We start from the raw sequence: 23,985 nt of genomic DNA on the forward strand, positions 1-23,985 counted from the left end.
ACTAAAAAATAAGTATTGCAATTTTTACTACTTGTGTATATTTGCCAAGCATGCCCATATTAAGGTAAACTAATGAATGAGGCGCAGTCGGTGGTGCCTGCGAATGATTTTTGTCTGCATCTTTATGGAAACGAAGGGAAGGGGAAGGGAAGACAGCACGTTGCAGAAAATGTGCAAATTTTCATGGCTGCATTTTCCAAATTGAATCCAGCGAGAATGCGCGAGACAAACATCTAAATTGTCAATGTAATGCGACAAAATATCGAAGTCAGCAGCTAAAGCCAGCGTCGAGAGCTGAAGCTGTTCCACCTGGGCTGGACCAAAAGCCTGGGATCGTTGCTGTCGCTGTCGCTATTGCTATTGCTGTTGCTGTTGCTGTTGCTGTGACTCAATTCAGTTGTGTGAAACTTGCCAGGCACGAATTCAATTTCGCGTCCACAGATGCCATTCACCTTCGGCACGTACGACTATCAACGTCAACAAGTTACACACACACACACACACACACAGCGACAATGTGATGGAGAAAGAGAGAAAGAGCGGTTTGAAGTTGGGAGTTGCGTTTTCTGGTTAAGGCGTGGCAAGAAGTAAAGTGGAAAACAGCAGTCAGACAATACAATTGCTTCCTTGAATGCATCTGCTGTCTTCTCGGTCTCCGCTCTGGTGTCCTTGTCGCTGTCGTTTCTCACTTCCGCTCAAATTGTGAGACATTCTCCCGTCCCTCCCTCCAGTCCGCCCTCTCTCCACTCGCCCTCAGTTCTCATTCTAGTTGTGTTAGTTGCCATGGCCAACGCTCCTGACATTTTATACTGAATTATTTATTTAGTTTTGCTTTCTCTATGTGCTCATTACTTCCTTTTTCTTGCCACACCCTGTAGGCAGATATGTTTGGTCATAGGGTATGCTAGACTAGCAATAAATAAATGCTACTCCTTAGTCTTAGTTACTTTGGTTACAATATGGTATATTTTGTAGTCTATGGTATATGTTAAATGATGTACTATATCAATATACCAAATATAGCCATAAGTATATTTTAGTCTACATATTTTGTAGTCTATGGTATATTTTAAATGAAGTACTATATCAATATACAAAATATGGCCATTAGTGTATTTTATTCTGGTATATTTTTTTTAGTCTATGGTATATTTTAAATGTATCAATATATCAAATATATCCACATTTTATTATTTTTGCGGTATATTATTTCGGTATATTTTTGGAATAATGTCGGAATTGGTATATTTTAAATGAAGTACTATATCAATATACCAAATATAGCCATATGTATATTTTAGTCTATATATTTTGTAGTCTATGGTATATTTTAAATGAAGTACTATATCAATATACCAAATGTAGCCATTTATATATGTAAGTCTGGTATATTTTGTACTCTATGGAATATTTCAAATGTATTGATATATCAAATTTAGCCATTGGTATAGTTTAGTATTTTTGCGGTAAATGAATTTGTTATATAATATTTTAATAATAATACTTCAATAATAATTTTACTATTATTGAACTGTAGCATTCTTACTTATTATTTTACGTGGTATCTGCTAGTAGTGCAATAGCGTACAAACGCATTCAGTTCACGTTCTTTAACATTTTTATTGTGCTCCTTTAAATGCGCAGACGACAAAGTCAACAAGGTTGAAACAAGAGTCACCCGCCCACGACTGGGGCGATCAGTTACAAATCTAATTAAATATATACTCTATATAGCATCTCTGTTTATTATATATAGTATTTGTTCGGTCTGTGAATAAGTCAGCAGCCAGGAGTTGACAATGAAAATGAAATCGGAGCAAAATGCGGCACTCACAATGTTTGATTACCTCGGAGATTTGTCCACAACTTGTACTAAAATTAAATATGACTGTGAAATATTTTCAATTTGTGGACACGAAAACTTTCACTCCCCTCTTCCCGCTCTCGCTCTCTCTCTTTCTCTGTGTCTATATATATGTATATATATTGTTACTGGCTTTTGGCTGGGACCCCGTGGGAAATTTGCTAACAGAAAATAAAAGTTTCTGGTCAAGTGAGTGCCAAACTTTTAAGTGACGCACTTTTCTCTCGCTCTCTTACTCAGTCTTTCAGTCTTTTGGCCAGCTTTTGCTATCAGAGGGATTACGGGGCGTATGAGTACTATTTATTAGGCTTGCGTTGGAGTTTTGATTGCATTACAAATTGAGCTATTGATTAGCTTTAGTTCTTGCTTCCAGCATCTTTAATTTGTGCTCTTGCTGGTTTCGCTAGTTTAACAAAAGAAATATCTTTTGAGCCAACTCAGCGCACAGATTTCAGTGTGTGTGTGTATGTGTGCCATAAACAAATTCGTAATTGCCATGTAATGCCTTGTGTTGACAGGCGTCCGACAAACAGATAAGACCCAACAAAAAGCGAGACAGAAACAGAGAGCGGGAGCTGACTGATGATGCCAAGAGAAAGAGATAACACTGGGTGTGAGTGTGTGTGTGAAATTAGCATAAAACTTCGATTTCGCTTGCGCACATTGCGGCGGCCATCGCAAATGGCAAATGGCAACTGCAAACTGGCAAAATGGTCCATGAATTTGCCAGCCTACGAATGGCAATAGATTGCAAACCATAAAGCCTAGCGGACTTATATGGCATATATAAAAGTACGAAAGCGAGCACCACGTAAAGCCCACAAACAACAATCTGCAATCGACGAAAGCATACCCTAGAATAAAATAAAGGAAAGGCATGTATTCATATAAAGTGTGACAAACATTTCTGAACAAAAAGTAGTGGATAAACCTTTGAAATTTTATCTATAAGATGGTTCTACACACACTTTAATCCTCTCATAAATTTACAGGGCATCGCAATCAGACTTATGCATTGGCTTCACACTTGTAAAATAGTTGGTTACTTTTGCATTAATTAGAAATCTATTTCAACTTTTCAATTGAGCTCCAAAACTCCAATGCTAAATACTAAATCTATGAGCCTAAGGACTCAACTCTATTGTCTGTCGAAAAGTGAAAAACTGAAATCTGAACTCGACTCGTTGAGGAGAGGAGAGGATGGCGATGGGGATGGGGTTGATGGCCTCAACTCAGCTGAAGTGAACTGAACTTTTCGTTCATTTGACTAATTAAATTTTGGGCAAAGTTGTCTGCTGAAATTTTATGAATATTTAAAAAGTTTAGCCAAATGATTCGCCTCATCGTTCAGTTGTTGTTGATGGGATTGAAATGGGGATGGACTGAGGGGTCTTCACTTCATTCCGTTGCAAGACAAAAGCCTCTTCAAAAATTGAAAATTCATCAAAAAAGTTGAATGGTTTGTAAAGTGAATCAAATATTCATACATGCACGCAACTTTTTATTAGTATAAAAAAGTTGAATTGGCTTATAATCTCGTATTCTCTCTAACTCTGCCACACTATCTCGACTCTCTCTTGCTCTCTGTTGCTCTCTTTTAAAAAAGCAATTAGCCCTAACTCTTAATGCCACTAGAACTTGCATAGCTTAGGGCTGGAAAATGGAAAAGTTATTACAGTTGAAGTAGTTTTGACAAGCGTCAACAGCAAATGCAAACTTATCGATAATTTTATACAATTCGTTGGATGTCAAGGAATGGAATTGGTTTATCTGAATGCAAGAATATGGTAATATTATATATGTATACTAAATATAGGCTTGGGCATATTTGAGTATTTTTGTGGTTATTAATTTGGTATATTTTAAGAATAATACAACACTGTTTTATTGTTGTTGTCTAGTTGTGTCACTTTGACAAGTCGAATATCAACGCTTCAACAATTTGACACAATTTATTGACTGTCAACCAGTGAAATTATTAAACTTTTATCTTTGCTCGATCATGGACAGTGATATTCAGCAAAATAAGTCGAAATTCGCACGCAAAACTGATCTCGAATTTATTGGCAGTGTACTTGAGTACTGCAATGTAAATGTTGCACCAGATGTACGAGCTTATCTAGTGGATCATGCATACAGTAAGCTGCCCCAAGTTCTTTTTTCCTGAATAATACAATGCTAGGTTTTCACATCGTAGCTTTGGCCCGAGATCAGCTGCTTGCAGCTCGTTGCTTTGCCCGATTCGCCAATAAATCCAGCGTTGAAGACGAAGATATACGAATGGCCAGCTTGGATACAACGGACGAGTTGAAATTTGTGCCGACTTTGCTGCCACAGACGAAGCCGCCAGGGCAACATTTGTCAGCACCAACTCCAGCAATGGGATTGTTGCTGCCACCTTGGCGCAACTGTCAGGTGGGCGTCAATGCGCAGCTGAAGCAGTTCGAACTCGAAGCAATGGAACGGAGTGAATTAATGGACACGGATAAGATGCCACGCCTGGGCCCAAAGAACACCCCCAGGGAAAAATAAACAACTACTAATTCTATTTTTTATTGCATTTGTCTACTCAGTCTTCTTCTCCGAAGGGTTTTGCTTTTCTTCCTCTTATTTGTTGGCCTTACGTTTTTGCTTTTCCGCTTTATGCTGCTCGGCTTCCTCCTCCTTTTTCTTGTCTTCGCGTTTCTGCTTTTCTGCCTTGTATTGCTCGATCTCGTATTGCTTTAGACTTTTCCCAAATTCACGACACACTTTCACATGCAACAGACACTTGCGGCAAATTTCCTTAGTCTTGATCATCTCTAGATCGTTGGCTGCCTCGCTGCTGTTCCATGAATGCGCCTTCTTGTAGGCTTCCACCATTCTGGCATCACTGAGGGAAGCCACCTCAAAGGGCACACGACGTGGCTGCATCGATGCAAAAATTGCAGGATCAACTCGATCTGCGCCCTCCTAAGTTATAAGCATGATGATGAGATTTGAAGTTGTGTTTAATCTTTAACCAGCCAGAAGTTTACAGTTGAGATTGCTCGACAGCAAACCAGTGCGGTATACATTTTAAAATATACCAAATTAATATACCAAAATATACCGAAAATATGCCAAATGATACATTTGACATAATGAAATACCAAAATATACCATATATTATAATATGTGTATAATATACCAAATTGTCAGCTCTCAAAATATACCACCTGCTATATTTAGTATATTGATATAGTATAAATATACTAGATAGTTAGCCCTAGCAACTATGACCCGTAGTAAGCAGGCGGTTTGTACGGACGGACAGACAGACGTGGCTAAATCGTCTCGGCTGTTGATGCTGATCAAGAATATATATACTTTATAGGCACGGAGATGCCTTCTTTTATTTGTTACATACACTTCTACCGGCACAAAGTTATAATACCCTTCTATTCTTATTATATTATGTGTAGTCGGTATAATTATGGACTTACTATTAAAGGTGTATTCCACAATTCTTCGAAATTCATTTTAAACACCAAAATTGGAAAATTATTAAATTATTTAATCGTTGATGAAGCGCTGTCTAGCTGAAAGTGACTAGAACTAGAGTTAACTTATGAACTGCATCATAAATTCGATGACAGCCAAATCAAAGCGTGGTAAGAATGAAAATAAATTTGTAAGCTAATAAAATTGTCATGGATTGATATTTCTCTTAGAGTTGTTCTGAATCCTTTTTTATTTTTGTGTTATTCCATTAAGTATTCCATTACATAAACAGTGTGGTAAGAATTGAGCGCTAAGAACTAAATACATATGCATGTATTTGCGCATCGAGTGTTTTAGTTGTTCTATGTTAATTAAGAGGAGAGTTTCATCTTGAGCATCTGGCCGTGTGGTAAATAATATTTACATATCTCGGCATTTGCATAGCTAACGACAAAAACTGTACCCTACTCTGTGTATCTCTGTGGTTGGTATAAAACTAAGCCACCCATGAGAACCTCATTCTTCCTCCTTTTAGAGCAGGTCTAACCCTTCGTCTCAGAGACCCTGCAGCAGTTTACAAATTAATGCGAACTCGCACGTGTTAATTCAAGGATGTGCTGCTGGCGCTACTTTATCCTTTTCTGTGTGTGTGAGAGATGTGTGTGAGAGAAGAGAGAAAGAGTATTTGGTATGAATTTGCATATTAGAAAAAGTTTTGTGCTTGTGAAATGTCAGTTTAATATGCGTGAAGTAGTTTTGTCTGCTTGTAAAATGCGCTTAAGAAAAACTAAACTTTCCACAGTCTTCATCTCAGTCTCAACCCCAACCTGAAACAGTTCGTGGGCGGCATAAATAATTAAAAGGCAAATGTTGGAATCTGCTAAAGACATATTGCCCAAGTCGAATGTTTACTTTGCGCTTTGTTGAAACTATTTAAGAATTACAATTTATTTGCTGTAACTCTCCATTTATTATAAATGCGCCCTCCTCTCTTCGTTTTCATTCCAGTTTGTTCAATTCGGTCGAAGTTTCGGTCTCGGTTTCGGGTTTTTGCGAGACAACCTGTGAGCTCTTCTCGGCAAACATGAACTGTATGAGGATGACCAGGTAAGTAACGACCGCTGCACACATCTGCAAGAGTTTAAGAGTTTAATATTTCATTCTTCCTTTACAGTGCAACTCATGCAACTGACACTGCTCAGCAAATGCAGATTGAGGCTAAAGAAGTCCTTGGCCGTCAACACGAAGCGCTGATGCAGAGTCTGCAATAGAAACTCACAGACCAAATCGTTATAACGCTTGCTGCCCAACGGTTTCACCAGCTTGGAGATAAGGCAACCGATCTGTCGACTCTGCAAGAGGGAAATGTAAATTACACATATTCCTACTTCTACGACGTTCTCACATGATTGTAACTTTGCTGACAGTGCCAGCAAATGGCCGAGAAGAGCAGCGCCATGTTGACAGTGAGCGCAAAGTGAAAGAGCAGCATTGCCGGCGACGTGGGCCTCTGCATGAGGTTCTTAACCACCCAATACGAGTTGAAAACGAAGCTGACAAAGAACACTATGAATATGGTCAACAGACTGATGCCATAGCCCAAGTTGAGTTGGGCAAACAAATGGTTCAGTTCGCTGTAGCGTTGCTTCAACTGGATCAGTGGCTCAACCTCTGGACGCTGTCGCTGACGAATCGATTGCTGCCTGGCAAGTAGCACGAGACTCTCGCGAACACTGGCCACCTGCACATTGGCTGCCAGCACGTCGAAGAAGAAGGCAAAGAGCTTGAACTGCAACGCTACGGCGCTGGGTGAGACAATCCAAAAGAGTGCCAAGGGTCCTTCGTCATCGTGAAGCAGAAGACGCGAGACGGTAACAACGATTTGCGTCGCAATGGTGGGGAATATGAGAAAGCAACTGGACACGGTGACAGCTCGTTGATGATCAAAGTAATTGAACTGCTGCAGCCGGAGGGCATGAAGTTGACGACGCTGCACAAAAGTATCGAAGAGAACAACAACATGTCCGACTGTCAGCAGCAGAAAGAGCGTATGAGAGATGAGACAGTCGAGTGTGCACTCGTCAAAGTCTGAAGATCTAGTTGCTGTGCGTGTCCAGATCACGGGATACCAGCACATCCAAAAGCCCAGAAGCAGCAGCTGCAAGCGATGGAGACTCGTGTGCCAGCAAACGCCAAAGAAATACACGCAAATTTGGAAAAACAAACGCGCTACACTCAACAGCTTCATGATGACTAAACACGGACAAAGTTTCGACTTAACCAAAGCAAACTCAGGCAAAAAAGTGCAGCGTCAGCAGAGTGATACATCAAGTTGACAGCATTTACTTACGTTCTGAGTGCTTGCATCGCCGTACCAGAAGAGCGAGGTGATCAACGAGCCCATGGCAAAGCAAGTGGCACTGTTGAAGACCAACATATAGAGCTGTTGATCCTGATAGGCTTCGGTGATGATCCAGTATGCATTGGAAACGAACTCAAAGCCGCACATCACCTGCAATCCCAACATGCCCCAGCCGTAGCAATCGCTGAACGTTTCGTAGCACTCGAAGATGCAGTCGTAGGTCAGACGCAGCGTCTGCAAATGTCGATCATCCTGCTGGCCAAAGGGTTGCCAAATATCATTGCTGTCCGCCAAACAGAGCAGCGAGTGACGCAGCTGCAGCGCTCTTTGATTCATCTCGATGACCTGCTCCAACAGCTGCACATATCGTATGCGCAGCAGCCACATTTGTGGCATGGTCCTCGCCAGCACCGGGGAAACATTCGCTCTCGAATTGGCCCAAAACTTGGCTGCATCCGAGACGAGTTGTGTGGCAATGAGCACGAAGAGACGCATCGCCCGACGTGGACAACCACGGGACATGGCCAAGCGTTGCATCTGCAGTTGGGATTGAAAGCGCAAGTCTTGGAGACGTTCCTGGGAACGCTGTTTAAATATGCTCTCGATTTGCAGCAACACGCCCAGCATGGAGTAGCCGAGGAATAGCGATGAGCCAGTTATGTAGCTAATGGACAAACCTTTCTCCTTCCACAAGAAACTAATGCCAGTGTAGAGCATTATGTAGAAGTAGAGTGACCAAATGCAGCGCAGCAATAAAGCGAAAACCAAACGCATGAGCTGCGAGCCAGGCGGCAGAGGCAACAATCCCATCAGCCAGTAGACGACTTGGAGACAGCGCGCGGTGAGACACTCGAAGGACTTCATGCCGATTCCGAAATGGAACTGTGCCAACAGAATAAGGTAGGAAAAACTAAAACTACTTGTAATATATGATAGAGGAAGTGATACATCACAAAATGACAGGCTAAATGAGGCAAGGAATGATTCATCAGTTGGGTGATAGATAAAAAGGTTAAGGGCAATAAATTATCAACTACAACTATATTTATCATGCAGAGAACTTATGTTGTGAGCATGTGAGAAAGTTGTATCCAAAGTATTGAAGGAAAATGTCAAGTGAGCGTCTTAAGCGTATTCTTCTTTCGAACTAACTACTTGCCTATTAATAGTTAATTTTAGTTGGAGTTCGGCTAAATAGTACAGAATTTATCCATTTCAAGTTGTGGATAAGCCCAAGGCGCTTTTTTCTCGAAATTTCTTAGCGAAACCGCAGAGCGAGAGAGAAAGATGCGATGCGTTGCGTTGGCTGATGTGGTGGCAATCGAGCTCTGGAATCCGATTAAAAAGTTGAACCATCAAACTTTACTCCCCACCTCTTTTTCTCTCTCTTTCTCTCTCTCTATCTCGATGTGGGCGCAGTTCAAATGGCTGCCGGTTTATGAATTATGCATTCTAGCCGGAGGGGAACTTTGCGTTCAAAGCTAAAAATTATCCGCTCTTTTTTTTTTGCTCAACTTGACTGGCAACTAAAAAAGGGTTGTGGTTACTTTGAAGATTAGGCTGAACTGGTTGGTTTGGATGCCAGCTCGTCGGTTGCTTAGTATGGCTGCTGTGGCTGTGGCTCTGGCTTCCTCCCCTTTGGATGCCACAGCGTCCCAGTTCTTCGACTTTTCTCAACTCCGCCTCCCCCTTTGCATTTATAAGTGCTCACGAAATGCATAATTCACAAATATATAACTGTCGGGAATTGCAAATAACTATTTATGTATAATTTATAACTAAATGGAAGTTATGCTGACTCAACTGATCGACTTTCAAATATGCTGTATATATTTATAGCATCTACATTAACTTTATGTGAGCAAGAATTTATTTACTCTATTTTTATTTAAAATACATTTTTAAATGTCCTCAAGAATTTCTTAAACAATTCAGTAATTTTGCAAAGTATCCAAATATAAATAAAGACAATTTAGTTTTAAAAATCGCATAAAGGAAAGCCAAGCACTGCATAACGATTTCCAATTGGAAATTCATAAATAGATAAACAGTTTATGACCATAAATGATGCCGCATCACAGATGCGACAGACAATTAAGTGCTCTGCAGCATTTGTAGGAGGTCGAGTGTGTGTGAGCTGGCAAACCGCAAAGATTTTCCAAGCATTTTACGAGGTGTCGAAAATGGAATATTGCAATTTTAATAACAACTTCAAATGGCAACTGTTCCCGTTAACTCCCTTGCAACACAATGCTGCAAGTGCCGAGTGGCAGGAAGGTAAACTACTCGACCACAGTGCAGTCAGAGAGAGAGAGAGAGTGAGAGAGAGACAGAGAAAGTGAGTTTTGCATATTTAACAAGCGGAATTTAAATGAAAATTAATGCCAACTACTGGTGAAAATGGTGAAAAACGTTAACTTTGTATTTCTGCAGCTCAACTGAACCGCAATTGGCATGAATTGCAATGAACACAACTAATTGGCATCGTTTAGCAGCTGGAGATTGTCTCGTAATTTCGAAATTAACAGCAATTTTGCTCTGCGCGATAAGTATCCAAGGAATGTGTTAATCTAATGAAGCAAAACTGTGCGAAACACAGATTGAGATTGCATACGCCGTTGTCGTTTATTTTTATGGTCCAAGATGTCGATATGTTGATACTTAATGTGTATTCCTTGGCGATTGAACAAAGAGAGTGGGAAACGAAATACATAAATCTAAAATTTCCCAAGTATTTGAGCACCAATAAATTTTCATTTTGATAAACCCTTAAGCCTTTTCATGGCCAAACAAACTTTTGTGATTTATGAAGTTTTCAGCTACTTCGTAGCTCCTTTGGCAATAAAACACAAACCAAACACATTCGACATGCGATATACAACAACTTTCTCTCCCTCTTTATGTATTCACATTTCACATTTTAAAGACTCCCGACCCAGCGCAGAAGAAGATGAAGAAGTGAGAGGTGGGCGGAGTCGAAGAACAACAATATCTTTATGCGACAAAATGAAATGCAATAAAAATGAAATTTTCCATAAACAAGCGCCAAAATGTAGAATGTCAGATGGAGGCAGGAAAAAAAGAAACAAGAAAGCTACAGTCGAGTGTGCTTGACTTAGAGATACCTGCTACCCATTTTAATTAAGACTGCGGTATTATACAAAAAGAAATATACTAAAGGCTATTGTAGGTATATTTTACAGTACTATACTAAAGTAAACAAAAATACTAAAAATACCGAAAGCCATATTTGGTATATTTATAATACTATATTTCATATATGTCATAGATGTAAAAATATACTAAAATATACAAAAATACTAAAAACACAGAAAGCTATATTCGGTATATTTATAATACTATATTCAATATATGTCATAGATGTAAAAATATACCAGACTATCAGCCACAGCAGGTGAAACCCCATTGTAGTAGGTATCGTTTGTCATACAGAAGTATTTCCGAAATTAGTATACCGCAAAAATACTAAAAAAATACTGAAAGTTTTATTTAGTATATTGATATACCTAACATAACAAAGCATTCAAGATTTATGGCTACGGTGATGAGTCCTTTTGATTATTAAATATATTTCCTGCACGTACAAAGTTATAATTCGGGTATACTCGTAAGAACAACAACTTGAGATACATAAAAAATATTTTTGTGATAAAAACTCTTGAACTGTTAATACAATTTTCATAAATTTCATCGATTTAAATTACAAATAAAACTCGTTCTCGTTGTCAAGTATTTTTCGCACAGCTTGCGCTGATGTACGAGCAAAATCCATAAACAAAATGAGATGTGCTTTTTCCCTTCTCTCTAATATTGCCGATTTCCATATGCTGAGAACGAGAATCAGAGAGAGAGAGAGAGAGAGAACGAGGACATGACATGGCGATGACAACATCTGCGTCAGCTGGCGATCAAAGTCAAATTAAATTGAAACAACTTTTGGACCATCATCTCTCTAGCCTTTGCAGCTGTCTCGCATATCCATTAGATATTGTTATATATACGTATATAGAACATACTCTGCTATCATAACATGTGCCTTTCATATTACACACTTGTTACCAAGAATCGTTCATTCATCTGAAACGTGACACCATTGCCAAATAATACAAGTATTCATATGGCATTCAGCAGTCGCCAAGTATTGTGCAAACAGTAAATTGAATTAATTGTCAGTCGGCTTCCCATTGTGCTCTTCCTCTGTGAGTTGAATCAAGTTATTATCGAACATGATTGCATTTAAGACGATTACAATAGCATTTTGAAGGGTATCTGTCCATCGAATTGACTTGCTTGCTTTCTAATTGTTATCATTGAACATTATTTTAGCCCCGTCAATGGATATAAAGCCCCATTTGAAACAGAAACAACACATGGGACAATGCACATGGCTTGTAATTGTTGGAATTATTTTTCTGTGCTCTCTCTCGCTCCACACACTCTCGTAATATCATCGTACGTGTTCAGCAATGCTTAACCGATATGCTAGAATAATTTTATTCCTTTTTTTGTTGTTGTTTGTGTTATTTGCAATTTCTATTTGAACGCTTGGCGCCAAATGATGCGGCTAAAATGGTCGAGAACTGTTGAATTGTGTTGTCCTCTCTCTGTCTCTCTCTGTTGGCAAGTTGGCAATTTGCCAACATTTAATGACCAAAAACTAATAGCAGAAACGCTTCGCATTACAATACAATTGTTTGACATTTTCAAATTGAAACTTATCTCGCATTTATTTAGGTTTATTTATTTGTTGCAACTAAAGCGCATTATGTCGCATTAGTTTTAGCCAGCAATAACAACACTAATAAATGTTTGACTATCATATTTATTCTATTTGTTCAATAGGTGCATTTTAGTATCTCTATATTTTCTGATCTCTCTCTCTCGCAAAATGGATTTAAAGAACTTGTGTTGTAGGAGGTGCTTTTAGCACGTCGAAAACGTAGTATTTGCTGCAACTTTTGCAGGCCGCATAATGTGACATCTTCTTCAACTTGTTGTGCAGAATGTTTCGTTATTTATGTATGCGCCTGTTGCAGCTTCAGTTTGTTGCAACTTCTGTGTTGCAATTTGTTTGTAGCTGCGACTGCTTGTTTTTCAGTTTTTTTTGCTGTGTGTTTGGCAACTTTGGCGTGGCTTTCAAGTTGTGCATAGCCCTAGCTAGAATCGCAGACGCAGATCCCGCTGCAGCAGTTGGATGGTAAATAAATCACGTATTTAAACAAGTTGCCGAGTGCGGCCCCAAACTTCAGAGTGTAAACACTGCACGTACACGACGAGTTTGGTTTATGACAAATGTTCACAGCATTTTCAAATACCCAAAAAAAGAAGCGAGTAAGAAAGCTACAGTCGAGTGTGCTTGATTGTGAGATACCCATTTTGAATAAAATCAAACTAATGCGGTATTAATTTTAAAATCAATAACAAATTAATGTATTAAAAACATTAAAAATATGATAAAGGCTTCATTTGATATATTGATAGGATAGTGCAAAATATACCAAAATTTTCAGTGGCATTAATTTTAAAATATACCGAATTAATATACCGAAAAATGCTAAAAATCTTACCAAAGCTACATTTCATGCCAAATATACCAGATTGTCAGCAGTATTAATTTTAAATTATACCGAATTGTATGCAGCATAAAAACTAAAGTTATATCAAAGGCTGTATTTGGTATATTGATATAGTGCTAATTATGAAATATACCAAGAGTGCAGCCAAACTCGATATTCTAGCTTCAAAGTTACGTTTGTTATTTGATTTTTATCGAAGCATATACTTTAAAGGGTGCCTCCTCCTGCCTTCTTCATAAACCGAAGTAAGAAACAAGCAATACTAAAATTATACTTGCTATATATTATATTATACCTTGTAATATATTATTATAAAGCACATTAAGAGTACAAGAGAATGCCCTCCTTGTCCTCCTCCAGCTTGTGCTCCCACAGCAGCTTAAAGGTGACATCGCCACACAATGATCCATACTTCTCGGTGGGCGTTAGATAACCATTCTTGAACTGCGCCAGGATGGGCAGAAAGGCAGCAATCGCAGCTCGTGTCTCGCTATGCTGCCTCGAGTGAAGCAGCAGCACATAGCCATTGGGGAAGACGGCGAATCTCATGGCAGTTGCCTCAATTTTGTACGTAACAAACGGACGCACTTCGCGATTTCCCGAAACCTGTTCGCTGTGCATTTCGCTGAGCAACTCGAGATCAATCTTGAAGGGCAAACAGAACGAGGCATGCACAATATTCTTGCTGAAGTTCGTAATGTCCGGTTTGTAGTCCAATTCCTCGATCATTTGGATCACCTTCAAGAGCGCATTTCGTGCCGATTCGGCTGTCAGAGCCATCGATGTTATCTTGCCACCCGAATAGATTTGTATCTCAGCGCTGGGATTGCGAAGACGCATCATTAATGCCGGATGATTGGCCGGATCGTAGCGAGTGTTGTCCAATAGAATGGCCAACTCGAAGAGGCTAAAGCGACAGTTGACATCGACGGCACAGGTGAAGGGTCTATAGAGCAGCTGCAGTTGCTTTTCGATCTCACTAGCCTTGGCCATATTCTCGTAAATGTTATCGTAATCGATTTCAAAATCGGGAATTATGGGCGTCTCTGGTTCATCATCTTTGTGGCATGTAAACTCTAATTGTGGTTGATCATTTGCACTTTCAATTGGGATTCAACTTGAGATTCTTTTGCATTTCAGTTATCTCTAGAGATGCAAAAAGTCTCTCGCGCACTTTGCCAGTTCAATATTTGTGGCAATGTTGATATCTTTGGTAGCAGTTTTATCAATCTTGACATAGTCTCCAACGATTTCCTTTCTAGGAATGTCCAATCCCATATGCTTGACATCCAATTCGATTTGCTTCACATCTTTTACTTTACACATTTGATCCAGATTCAAATCCTCTTCATCGTACCAAGGAGTGTCAGTCTTTGATTCTGGCTCATCTTCGATCTCGATGAACTTGCCAATCTTCTCTTCTCTCTCCTCACCAAGAATGTCCTTTAAGATATCACATAATCCAATTACATCCGCAGAAGTCTCTTTCTTCTTCTCCTCAGCATCACAATCAAGATGCAAACTATAAAGTGATTAATTGGATCTTTGACATGTATTTTTTATGATGCCACAACTTACTCAACAAACCCATTCTCTATATTTTCCATATCGAATGTTGAATGGGGCGACTAAAATTTAAATAGTTTTGTTTTTGGTGACAGTGAAAGCAGAGTCTATGCTGAATCAATTTAAGCCGTAAAATTGAGGAATAAAGTGCGTGATTCATGCATACATTTAATTTGATTTCCCTTCATTGTCTGATGGTTATTTTGGGGTCATACTTTGTCGAAAAGCAATCCTTTTTATGCAATTCTGATTAATTGTTCTATCGTTTGATAAGCGTATTATCTTTGATCTCGGCAACTGCGCAGTAATGGAACTGTTGTGGACAAACGACATGACAAACAACGACAATAACAAAAAAAAACGAAACAGAATCGAATGCTTTCAGCTCGGTGTCTGGTTCTCGATGTGTGTGTGCTTATGTCCTTTTATGTCCTTGTCATGTTCAAATTTACACACTGTTGACCATATTTTATGTCCATTCTGGTTATGAAATTTACAGAGCTGTCAAAAAGAGTTCAGCGACATTTTAGTAAATATTGAAATTTAATCAAGCAAAGTGCAAAACACGCACACACACTCACGTGCACACTCACATACACACAAAGGATAACAACATTGAACACATTCACCCCTCAGACACCTGTCACCGTAGTTGGCGTTTTGCTTCCTGCAGGATGCCATCCACTGCTTCATAAGGGAAACACACACACAATGCCACACGCACACACTCACACTTGTGTGTGCTTGGCGAAGTCAACAATCAATTGAATCGATTTCATTTTACAAATTGCGTTGAATTTTGTGGTGCAGTCAGCTGCAATTGACGGCGAAGCCAGTGGCAACAATAACGAGCTAACCTCAGAGTCAGCAGCACAGGGCAAGAAATCGAAAGAGATGGAGATAGAGATAGTAAGAGAGATAGAGCAAGAGATAGAGATAGAGAGAGAGAGAGTGAGAAATGTCTCTTATGGACTGATTTTGATGGTCAATTGCAACACACGCAACAGCTTCTAATTGGAAGTTCACTTTGAAAGGAAACGAACCGCAATGCCACCTACAAGAAAAAAAAAATTGGAAGGGAGACGAGCAGCTCCCTTGCAAGAGATATCGATTGATTCTTGCTGCTCTGTAAGCAATGAACACAAGTAAATTATTCCAATATCCACAGCGTCAAAACAACAACTGACTCAAAAGAAATTGAGAAAACTGATAAGGAAATGCGAAATGCGAAATGGGAAATGGAAAAGTTGTAGAAAACGCAGCAAAAACATTTACCTACGTGTTTGGCCAACTCTTGAGGGAAACGAAGCAAAAGAAGCCATTTCACATGGAAGCAGAGCTTTGATAAAAAACACAAAAACGTATAATTGATAAAAGCAGAACTTTAAATGAATACTTTTCATAGAGGAGAAATACTTTAAATGTTTTATATATATGGCAAGTTATTATCAAGCTGTTACTGCAATAGAGAATTCCTAAACAAATCCAGCTCAAGTTGAGTTGTATAATCAAAACCCATTTGTCACAGTCGCAAATGCAATTTAGAATGGGCTCCATAATGGCGCTGCTTAAATCGATTATAAACCATTACAGGCGACGCCCGTGCAGCACAGTTGGCAATTAATAGATTTTTTCGTGGTTGGGCATCAGCATTGGAATCGGCAATTTTGTGTAGGCGGTAATTAAAAACTGTGGCGCCAACTGTGACCCATGGCATTGTCCATGGTCATGAACAAAATTCCGAATCGTTGCGTTGCGGTGCTCTGCTCTGTGCTGTGCTCAGCTCTGTGCTGTGGCACTCATTTTAATTCAAATTGAAGTGGTGTTTTTGTTGTGTGTTGTGTGCGAGTAATTAGGACGTAAAGTCGAATCGAAGCACGCTGCCCAACTTAAATGACATTTGTCCAGCCCCTCGGTTCTATTTGTCCAGCCCACAGCCCCCGACCCAATCCCCAGTTGGGTGTGATGAACAATTGGAGATAAGTGCAGGCAGCCATGAAATATAGCAAATAAAGCATCGTATCGCCCTACCACCTACCACCCCATAGAGTATAGAGTAGTATAAAATGTCGCCAGCACGCAATGTTTTCATTTACCTAATCGCCATTAAGCATGGGGACGAGCATTTGAAGGAATTACGCGAGCAAGAGAGAGAAACGAGTCGACAACAACGTTACTTGATTTCCATGGGGGGTACGAGAGTCATGTAATCGTTTTGTGTGCTCCGACTTTTGCTTTTATAATTTGTTGGAAAATTTGATGAACACTCACTCGCTTGTCGAGCAACGCATTTGAATATTCATGCGGCGAGCACCCAACTGGGAAAGTGCATGAATTGAGAGAGTAGAGAAAAGTAGTTGGCTTGTTAGTTGAGCATTAAAAGAATAAGTTATATATAAATTTAATCTAGAGTACAATTTAGAAACTAGAAGAATCTGTAATCCGATTGACACATTAATAAATGTTACAAAATGCCAGTGACAGTTTTTTGGGAAACTGTGAAATAGAGTGTTAAGTGCATTAGAAAGTTTCTCTTGATATCTTTTATAGTTCTTGTGTTTTGTTTTTTTTGCGCTTTGCGTTGCGTTCCGTTCTATCGAATATTTGGTGCATTTCCACGCATGGTCAGCACGATGTTATTGCAACTGTGTAGCAGCTGCAAGTCAAACCCGTTGGCCAACAACTTAAATTGAGTGTTCGTCCCCATGCTCCCTGCGTGGCAGAAGTTTGTAACTTTGCTGCTGCTTCAACGGCTTGCTGTCTTGGATTCGCCCACAACCCAATATCCAGCATCGACGTCGACTTCGACATCCACATCCGCATCCGTCCATAGCCACAGTGGTTGTAATAGCAATTGCTGTCGTCATCGGCGCTGTTGCTGAAGGTGTTCATGCGTGCCAAGAAATCAATAGAAAAAGTTTGAAATTACAAAATTGGAAAGAAAACAAATAGTGGGGCGTACAGCATAAAAAAAAGAAAGGAACAAAAAATAAACAAACACAAACAAAAACAAAAACTACTACGGACCAAGGAGATCCAAACTGTTGGCTTTGTTGTTAGACGGCCAACTCCCCAAAGGCAAACAAATCCTCTCGACTCTCTGACAAATGCTGAAAAGTTGAACTGCAACTTTTTTATACACACACACACACACATGGTTCGCTCGCAATTCACAGTCGGAACTTAAGTACATAGAATATTCTATATATACATAGATGCGTCTAATACATGGACGTGTATTCTCTGGGTACTGCCAACTGACAAGAAGCAATTGAAACGCCTCGAAATAATTTGAAATTTACGAGATTAACAGTGCTGAGGGCAAGCCAAAAAAACCGAGTAAGAAAAATACCCGCTACCCATTTTCAATAGCGGTTCAAATTCATATACTAAAAATTACTAAAGTATATCAAATATGTATGTACTATATTTGGAATACCGATACACTATTCACAATATACCACAGAGTAGAAAATATGCCAGATCAAATTTCAAATTCAAATTCATATACTGTAAATACTAAAATATACCGAATTCTATAGAGTAGAAAATATGCAAGATCGTCAATTTTATATACTGTAAATACCAAAAAATACCGAATTCTAAATTTGGTATATCGATATACTAAGACACTAAATATATGTCATAAAATATAAAATTTGCCAGATTGGTATACTAAAGTACACCGAATGCTATATTCGGTATATTTATATACTATTATATATAAATTAATATACTAAAAATACTAAAATATACATGACGATATCGTATGGACTCTTGACGCTGATTAAAGATACAAAAGTATCTCAAAGATACAAAAGTATCTTAAAAAACCAGTTGGAAGATACTAAAGTATCTTTGAGATACTTTTGTATCTTTGAGATACTTTTTTATCTTCCAACTGATTTTTTAAGATACTTTTGTATCTTTGAGATACTTTTGTACTGAAAATGCATCTTTGAGATACTTTTGAATCTTTTGCATGAAAAAGTGACTTTTTAACTGCAGATATCTTGCAGATACTTTTGTATCTTTGAGATACTTTTTTATCTATGAAATACTTTTTTTTTGTTGGAAGATACAAAAGTATCTCAAAGATACAAAAGTATCTTAAAAAAGCAGTTGGAAGATACAAAAGTATCGCAAAGATACAAAAGTATCTGCAAGATGCTATTGCAGTTAAAAAAGCAGCAGATACAAAAGTATCTCAAAGATACAAACGTATCTCAAAGATACAAAAGTATGTATTTCAGTTAAAAGAGCTACTTTTTTAAGATACTTTTGTATCTTTGAGATACTTTTGTATCTTTGAGATACTTTTGTGTCTTCCAACAAAAAAAAAGTATTTCATAGATACAAAAGTATCTCAAAGATACAAAAGTATCTGCAAGATGCTATTGCAGTTAAAAAAGCAAATGGAAGATGCGAAAGTATCTCAAAGATACAAAAGTTTCTCAAAGATACAAAAGCAGTTGGAAGAAGTATCTCAAAGATACAAAAGTATCTGCAAGATGCAATTGCAGTTAAAAAGTCAGTTGGAAGATAAAAAAGTATCTCAAAGATACAAAAGTATCTTAAAAAAGGAGCTTTTTTAACTGAAATACATACTTTTGTATCTTTGAGATACTTTTGTATCTTTGAGATACTTTTGTATCTTCCAACTGCTTTTTTAACTTAAATACATACTTTGTATCTTTGAGACACTTTTGTATCTTTGAGATACTTTTGTATCTTTGAGATACTTTTTTTTTGTTGAAAGATACAAAAGTATCTCAAAGATACAAAAGTATCTTAAAAAAGCAGCTTTTTTAACTGAAATACATACTTTTGTATCTTTGAGATACTTTTGTATCTTTGAGATACTTTTGTATCGTTGAGATACTTTTGTATCTTCCAACAAAAAAAAAGTATATACATATGTACATACTTTTGTGGTCGCAAACTTCTTCTGCCTGTTATATGTAAGTTATAGTACCCTCCTCCTCTGAGTAGAGGGCATATAACAAAAAGAACAAAGTGTTAGATAGATATTAAAAAGTATTTCGAGTTGTGCCCATTTTTGTAGCATACTTTTCTGCACAATCACAAGCTGGGTGAGGTGGGGGGAACTGGTCATTGGTGATGTCACATCTGTCTCCGGTCCATTTTGAAACTGTGGGGATCTGCAGAGCACTATCATAAATTATGCTGCGTCTCCCTTGTTCGCTGTGTGGCATTTAAGGCTTGGCATTGTTGCAAGTTGCCTGCCCCCACCCCACTTGATTTATGCACGCCAAAATGCAACGAAATAAAATTTGTTACAAAAGGCAGAAATATCGACGCGATCAAATTGAGTGATTTATTGGCTATTTATCGGCGGCTCTCGAGCTCTGCTGGGATTGTGTCTCGCAACATGATGTAATTTTTAACGTCACATTTACATGACAGATTCAAGTGCATGCTCGACATTCAACGCAATTTGTGCGTATCATTTAATTGGATTAAAGCAAACCAGAAACAGAGTCACGTAAATTGGGTAAAACATTAAACATGTAATTCTGTGAAACATTTCTAAATCGAATGCCATCATTGTGCGTTCCTCACTTTCGATGGGTTCACGTATTTTCGCAGTTTAGCACACACCTTTAAAAGTGTGTTTGGGAAACGCTCCTTAAAGTTTAACCACAATGAAAGCTGTTTGGAATGTTACCGTTGACGTTGCCGTTAAAATGTAACGTTAATTTCCCAAAGGCATTCCGTTGCATATCTAAAACTTTTTTTGGTCCCCACAGAGGCGACAAAGGCGGAAAAAAATGGAAAGAAAATTGCGTAGGTGTGTGCGTGGAAGATGTTTCCATTACAATCTAAAGTGTGACAAGGCTAAAGGCAAAACTAGTGTTGAATTGCGAACCTCGTTTAACAGATTTGCCATCAACCACATTTATAGGGAAATTCTTATGAGATAGAATACAGAATGAGACAGGCATAGACAGCTCGCTCAATTGAGAAGAGCTACATGCATTGCTCATACGCCTAGAGTGGCTAAAATTGGCTAGCAAAATCGCTTTGCTTGGCCAAAAACTCCGATAAAAATGCATAATTAAAGAGGCAAGAGAGAGGCACGAAGCCAGAGCCAAGCTAAAAGTGTAAAAATGAAAAAGAGAGAAATTCAGGGGAAAAGCGAGTCGCATAAATTCGCATTCACCGCATCATACTCGTAATGTCCGCAAATCTCTGGCTCTGGTCCTTTGCAATATTAATAAGCACTCGAAAATGAAAAGGCGTCGACTCGACTCGAGGCCAGCACAGAACAGAACAGAGCAGGACAGTACAGGACAGGCCCAGGTCAGGTCTTTAAGGAATTTTAATGGGCAAACGGTTAAGGTGGAAAGGAGGAGGGGTTGCCGCAGTTTACCTTTTGCATATTTTATGCTTGAATTTTAATGAAAATTAAATCGAAATGTGCGACACCTGAGTGTACTCAACGCACTTGTGATTTATATTTAATCCTTTCAGCTAGCAGCTGCACACCGTTTCACTCTACCCCTCCTCTCCTCTCTCCGCAACTTGTTCGTATTGCATCAATTGTAGGCGTTGGTTGGTGGGGGGCAAGTCAAGCGCTTTGCGCTATACAAAATGGCAAATGGCCACGAGCGGCAAATAAAACATGGCACGCTGCTGATTGATGACTTTGACTTTTGGCCATAATTTATCATAGATACCAGGCCGCCAAGCATCTATTGTTGTTGTCGTTGTGTCGTTGTTGTTGTTGCTGGCCGGCGGCGGCAACAGATGACGCTCATTCCGTTGAAAAATGCGCACAAAAGTGTCATAAAAGCCGAGCACAACAAACACGGAGACACAACAGATGAACAGATGACTGAGAATGAGGCCTGAGTGGGAGTCGAGGACGAAAACTAATTGCAACAAATAATAAAAACTAATAGGCTGTCGAAAAAGGGCGACCCGCGGGCAGAGACGACTCTGACTGACTGAATGTAGGCAGTATCAGTTGTAAGTAGTAGCCTCCATCCTCTCCATTCTCTCTTCCATTCTTCGCCCACACACGCCATTTGCCAGTGAAAAATGACAACGCAAATGGTTCTGGGAAAAACACAGCAAAAAAAATAAGGAAAAGAATGTAAGAAAACTGCAAGGAATGGCAAAGGCAAAGATCATCATCATGAATCATCATCAGAGAACAGTGTCGTATGACACACGCAGACACACAGATGAGAGAGAGAGACACACACAAAACAGTTAGACAGTTTTCCCCACTTCCTCCTCCTTCCACTTCTCAACTTATCCATGTGCAAGTTAATGTCCTGTCAAGAAGTCGCTGCCTCGTTGCGCCCTTAAACGTCACAAATTGCTCGCATGTCGCGTCTAACAGAGGGCAGCCCCAACACCCCAGGAAAAGGGGCATACGAAGAGAGAGAAATACAGAGAGGGAGCGAGAGGGGTTTAGAGAACTTACGAGCACATTATCTAAGCGAAGCCAAAGTTTTTGCTGTACCACGCATAAGGTGTGAGAAACGCATTCATTTTACTGAAGTACCTTGAGTGACTTTAGCTGAAATTTGTTTACATTAAAAGTGGATACTTATTTATCTCTCTGTGCCTTTTAGCTAGCTCTCTGCTTAATCCCTTTTTGTTGGCAAAATGAACAGAGATTTAGCTGAGATTTATATATTAAGCAGGTTAAACGATAGATATGAAATATAGTTGAAAATTGTTTGACAAAGTTGAAGCAAATACGATACTGCATGTTGTTCTTGAAATATACCAAATAAATATACCACAAAAATATTAAAGTATACCGACGGCTTTATTTGGTATATTGATAAAGCACTTCATTCAAAATATACCGTTGAGTACAGAAATATAAAAATAGTATAAGTTATTTAAGAACAACTTTTGTATTGATTGAATATATGGTATATTTTGATCTCTAGTATATTTTGAATATACCAAATATAATCTTTGGTATATTTCTAGTATGTATACCGAAATTTAGTATAAATATGATAAATTTCGGTATATTTTGCACTCTTTATCACACTTTAAGTATATTTTTAGTGTTTATGGTTATTAATTTGATGTTTTAAAATTAATACCACACTCTATTGCACACTCAAATGTTGTTTTTATTTTATCAAATTGATTTGCTTACTAATTCACTTGCCACAAATTTACATTCTGTTTACATTCATCACTTGGCTTTAACGTACGATTTAAAAAGCCATAGGGATTTTTTAGTTGCATTTAAATAACTAACCCGCATATTGCTGTTTTTTCTAATTTCAGGCATCAGTTTCATGTGTTCAGTTGCATGCACCGGGCACTTCAGACACACATCGAGGAGGCAACCACCTCGCCAAGAGTGACACTTTGGCATGTGCGGCCAATTAGCGATGCCAACCGATGGTTGCAAACAAATAGAAAACGCTGACGGCCAATTGCCGGCACCAGTCAGCCAACCAGCCAGCCAGCTATCCAGCAGAGTCAGAGAATCAGCCACCCAAAACCAGAGCAGAACAGAACAACAAGAGTTGAAGCAACCCACATAATGCCACACAGACGTTCGTCGAGTGCATTTTGTTGCAAGCTGTGCAGATTTTTATGAGTTCTGCTGTCGACTGCATGACTGACTGCTGCTGCTGTTGCTGCTGTGTGTTCAAATGTGGAAATAGAGACATGTTGGCTTTTCTGCTTCCGATTCGCAATAGTTGATGTTACCATCTGCCACAACATGCATGTGTTTGCCGAGTGTGTGTGTGTGCAGCCATTGTTGCACAAACAAACCCGCACATACATGTGAAGAGAGAGCTGGAGAGACGGAGGGGCTGCCACATATGCTAATACATGAACGCAGCCAACCAAAGGATGTTTCCATCTCCAATCTGATGAATCCGCCTGCCGCCCACTTCAGCTTTCAACTAATCCCAGAAACTTTTGCTTCAATCCACAAAAGTTGCATCGATAAAAGTTAAGCAGTCTTAAATGCGACATCATAAAGCATCTATGGACATTTAAATATCTGTCTGGAAGGAAAGCATACGATATACTACTCTGGCATTTGGAAGATGCTTTAAACTATTTTAATCGATGTATTGAATAATAACTCTCTAACATCTAACATCGATATTAACGCT

General features: G+C 38.9%; 3 protein-coding genes and 1 long non-coding RNA gene across 4 annotated transcripts; 2 read left to right on the forward strand and 2 right to left on the reverse strand.

Moving 5' to 3' along the window:
* Window positions 1–3,805: 3,805 nt before the first annotated feature.
* On the forward strand, window positions 3,806–4,410 carry LOC132798634 (uncharacterized). Its single transcript, XM_060810571.1, has 2 exons — window positions 3,806–4,002; window positions 4,062–4,410. Exons 1-2 carry the CDS (start codon window positions 3,867–3,869, stop codon window positions 4,394–4,396), a joined length of 471 nt encoding a protein of 156 aa, XP_060666554.1. The 5' UTR covers window positions 3,806–3,866; the 3' UTR covers window positions 4,397–4,410.
* LOC132798635 (uncharacterized) lies at window positions 4,408–5,425 on the reverse strand. Its single transcript, XM_060810572.1, has 2 exons — window positions 5,329–5,425; window positions 4,408–4,816 (listed from the first exon to the last, which is right to left on the reverse strand). Exons 1-2 carry the CDS (start codon window positions 5,362–5,364, stop codon window positions 4,472–4,474), a joined length of 381 nt encoding a protein of 126 aa, XP_060666555.1. The 5' UTR covers window positions 5,365–5,425; the 3' UTR covers window positions 4,408–4,471.
* Window positions 5,426–5,869: 444 nt separating this feature from the next.
* LOC132798636 (uncharacterized) lies at window positions 5,870–23,917 on the forward strand. Its single transcript, XR_009633956.1, has 4 exons — window positions 5,870–6,014; window positions 6,335–6,433; window positions 6,501–8,588; window positions 23,138–23,917. It is a non-coding gene; the product is annotated as an uncharacterized LOC132798636 (long non-coding RNA).
* On the reverse strand, window positions 13,564–14,969 carry LOC132791352 (uncharacterized). Its single transcript, XM_060800232.1, has 2 exons — window positions 14,864–14,969; window positions 13,564–14,807 (listed from the first exon to the last, which is right to left on the reverse strand). Exon 2 carries the CDS (start codon window positions 14,276–14,278, stop codon window positions 13,607–13,609), a length of 672 nt encoding a protein of 223 aa, XP_060656215.1. The 5' UTR covers window positions 14,279–14,807; window positions 14,864–14,969; the 3' UTR covers window positions 13,564–13,606.
* Window positions 23,918–23,985: the final 68 nt, after the last annotated feature.

Source organism: Drosophila nasuta, chromosome 2L (assembly GCF_023558535.2).
Source record: "Drosophila nasuta strain 15112-1781.00 chromosome 2L, ASM2355853v1, whole genome shotgun sequence".
NCBI classification, from domain to species: Eukaryota; Metazoa; Arthropoda; class Insecta; order Diptera; family Drosophilidae; genus Drosophila; species Drosophila nasuta.

Excerpts from the sequence above, each read along its gene's own strand:
- LOC132798634 (XM_060810571.1), top strand. The coding sequence starts at position 3,867 with ATGGACAGTGATATTCAGCAAAATAAGTCGAAATTCGCACGCAAAACT. Across the intron at positions 4,003-4,061 it reads TCTAGTGGATCATGCATACA|CTTTGGCCCGAGATCAGCTG; the intron begins GTAAGCTGCCCC and ends TTCACATCGTAG.
- LOC132791352 (XM_060800232.1), bottom strand. The coding sequence starts at position 14,278 with ATGGCCAAGGCTAGTGAGATCGAAAAGCAACTGCAGCTGCTCTATAGA.
- LOC132798635 (XM_060810572.1), bottom strand. The coding sequence starts at position 5,364 with ATGAATTTCGAAGAATTGTGGAATACACCTTTAATA. Across the intron at positions 4,817-5,328 it reads TGTGGAATACACCTTTAATA|GAGGGCGCAGATCGAGTTGA; the intron begins GTAAGTCCATAA and ends CTTATAACTTAG.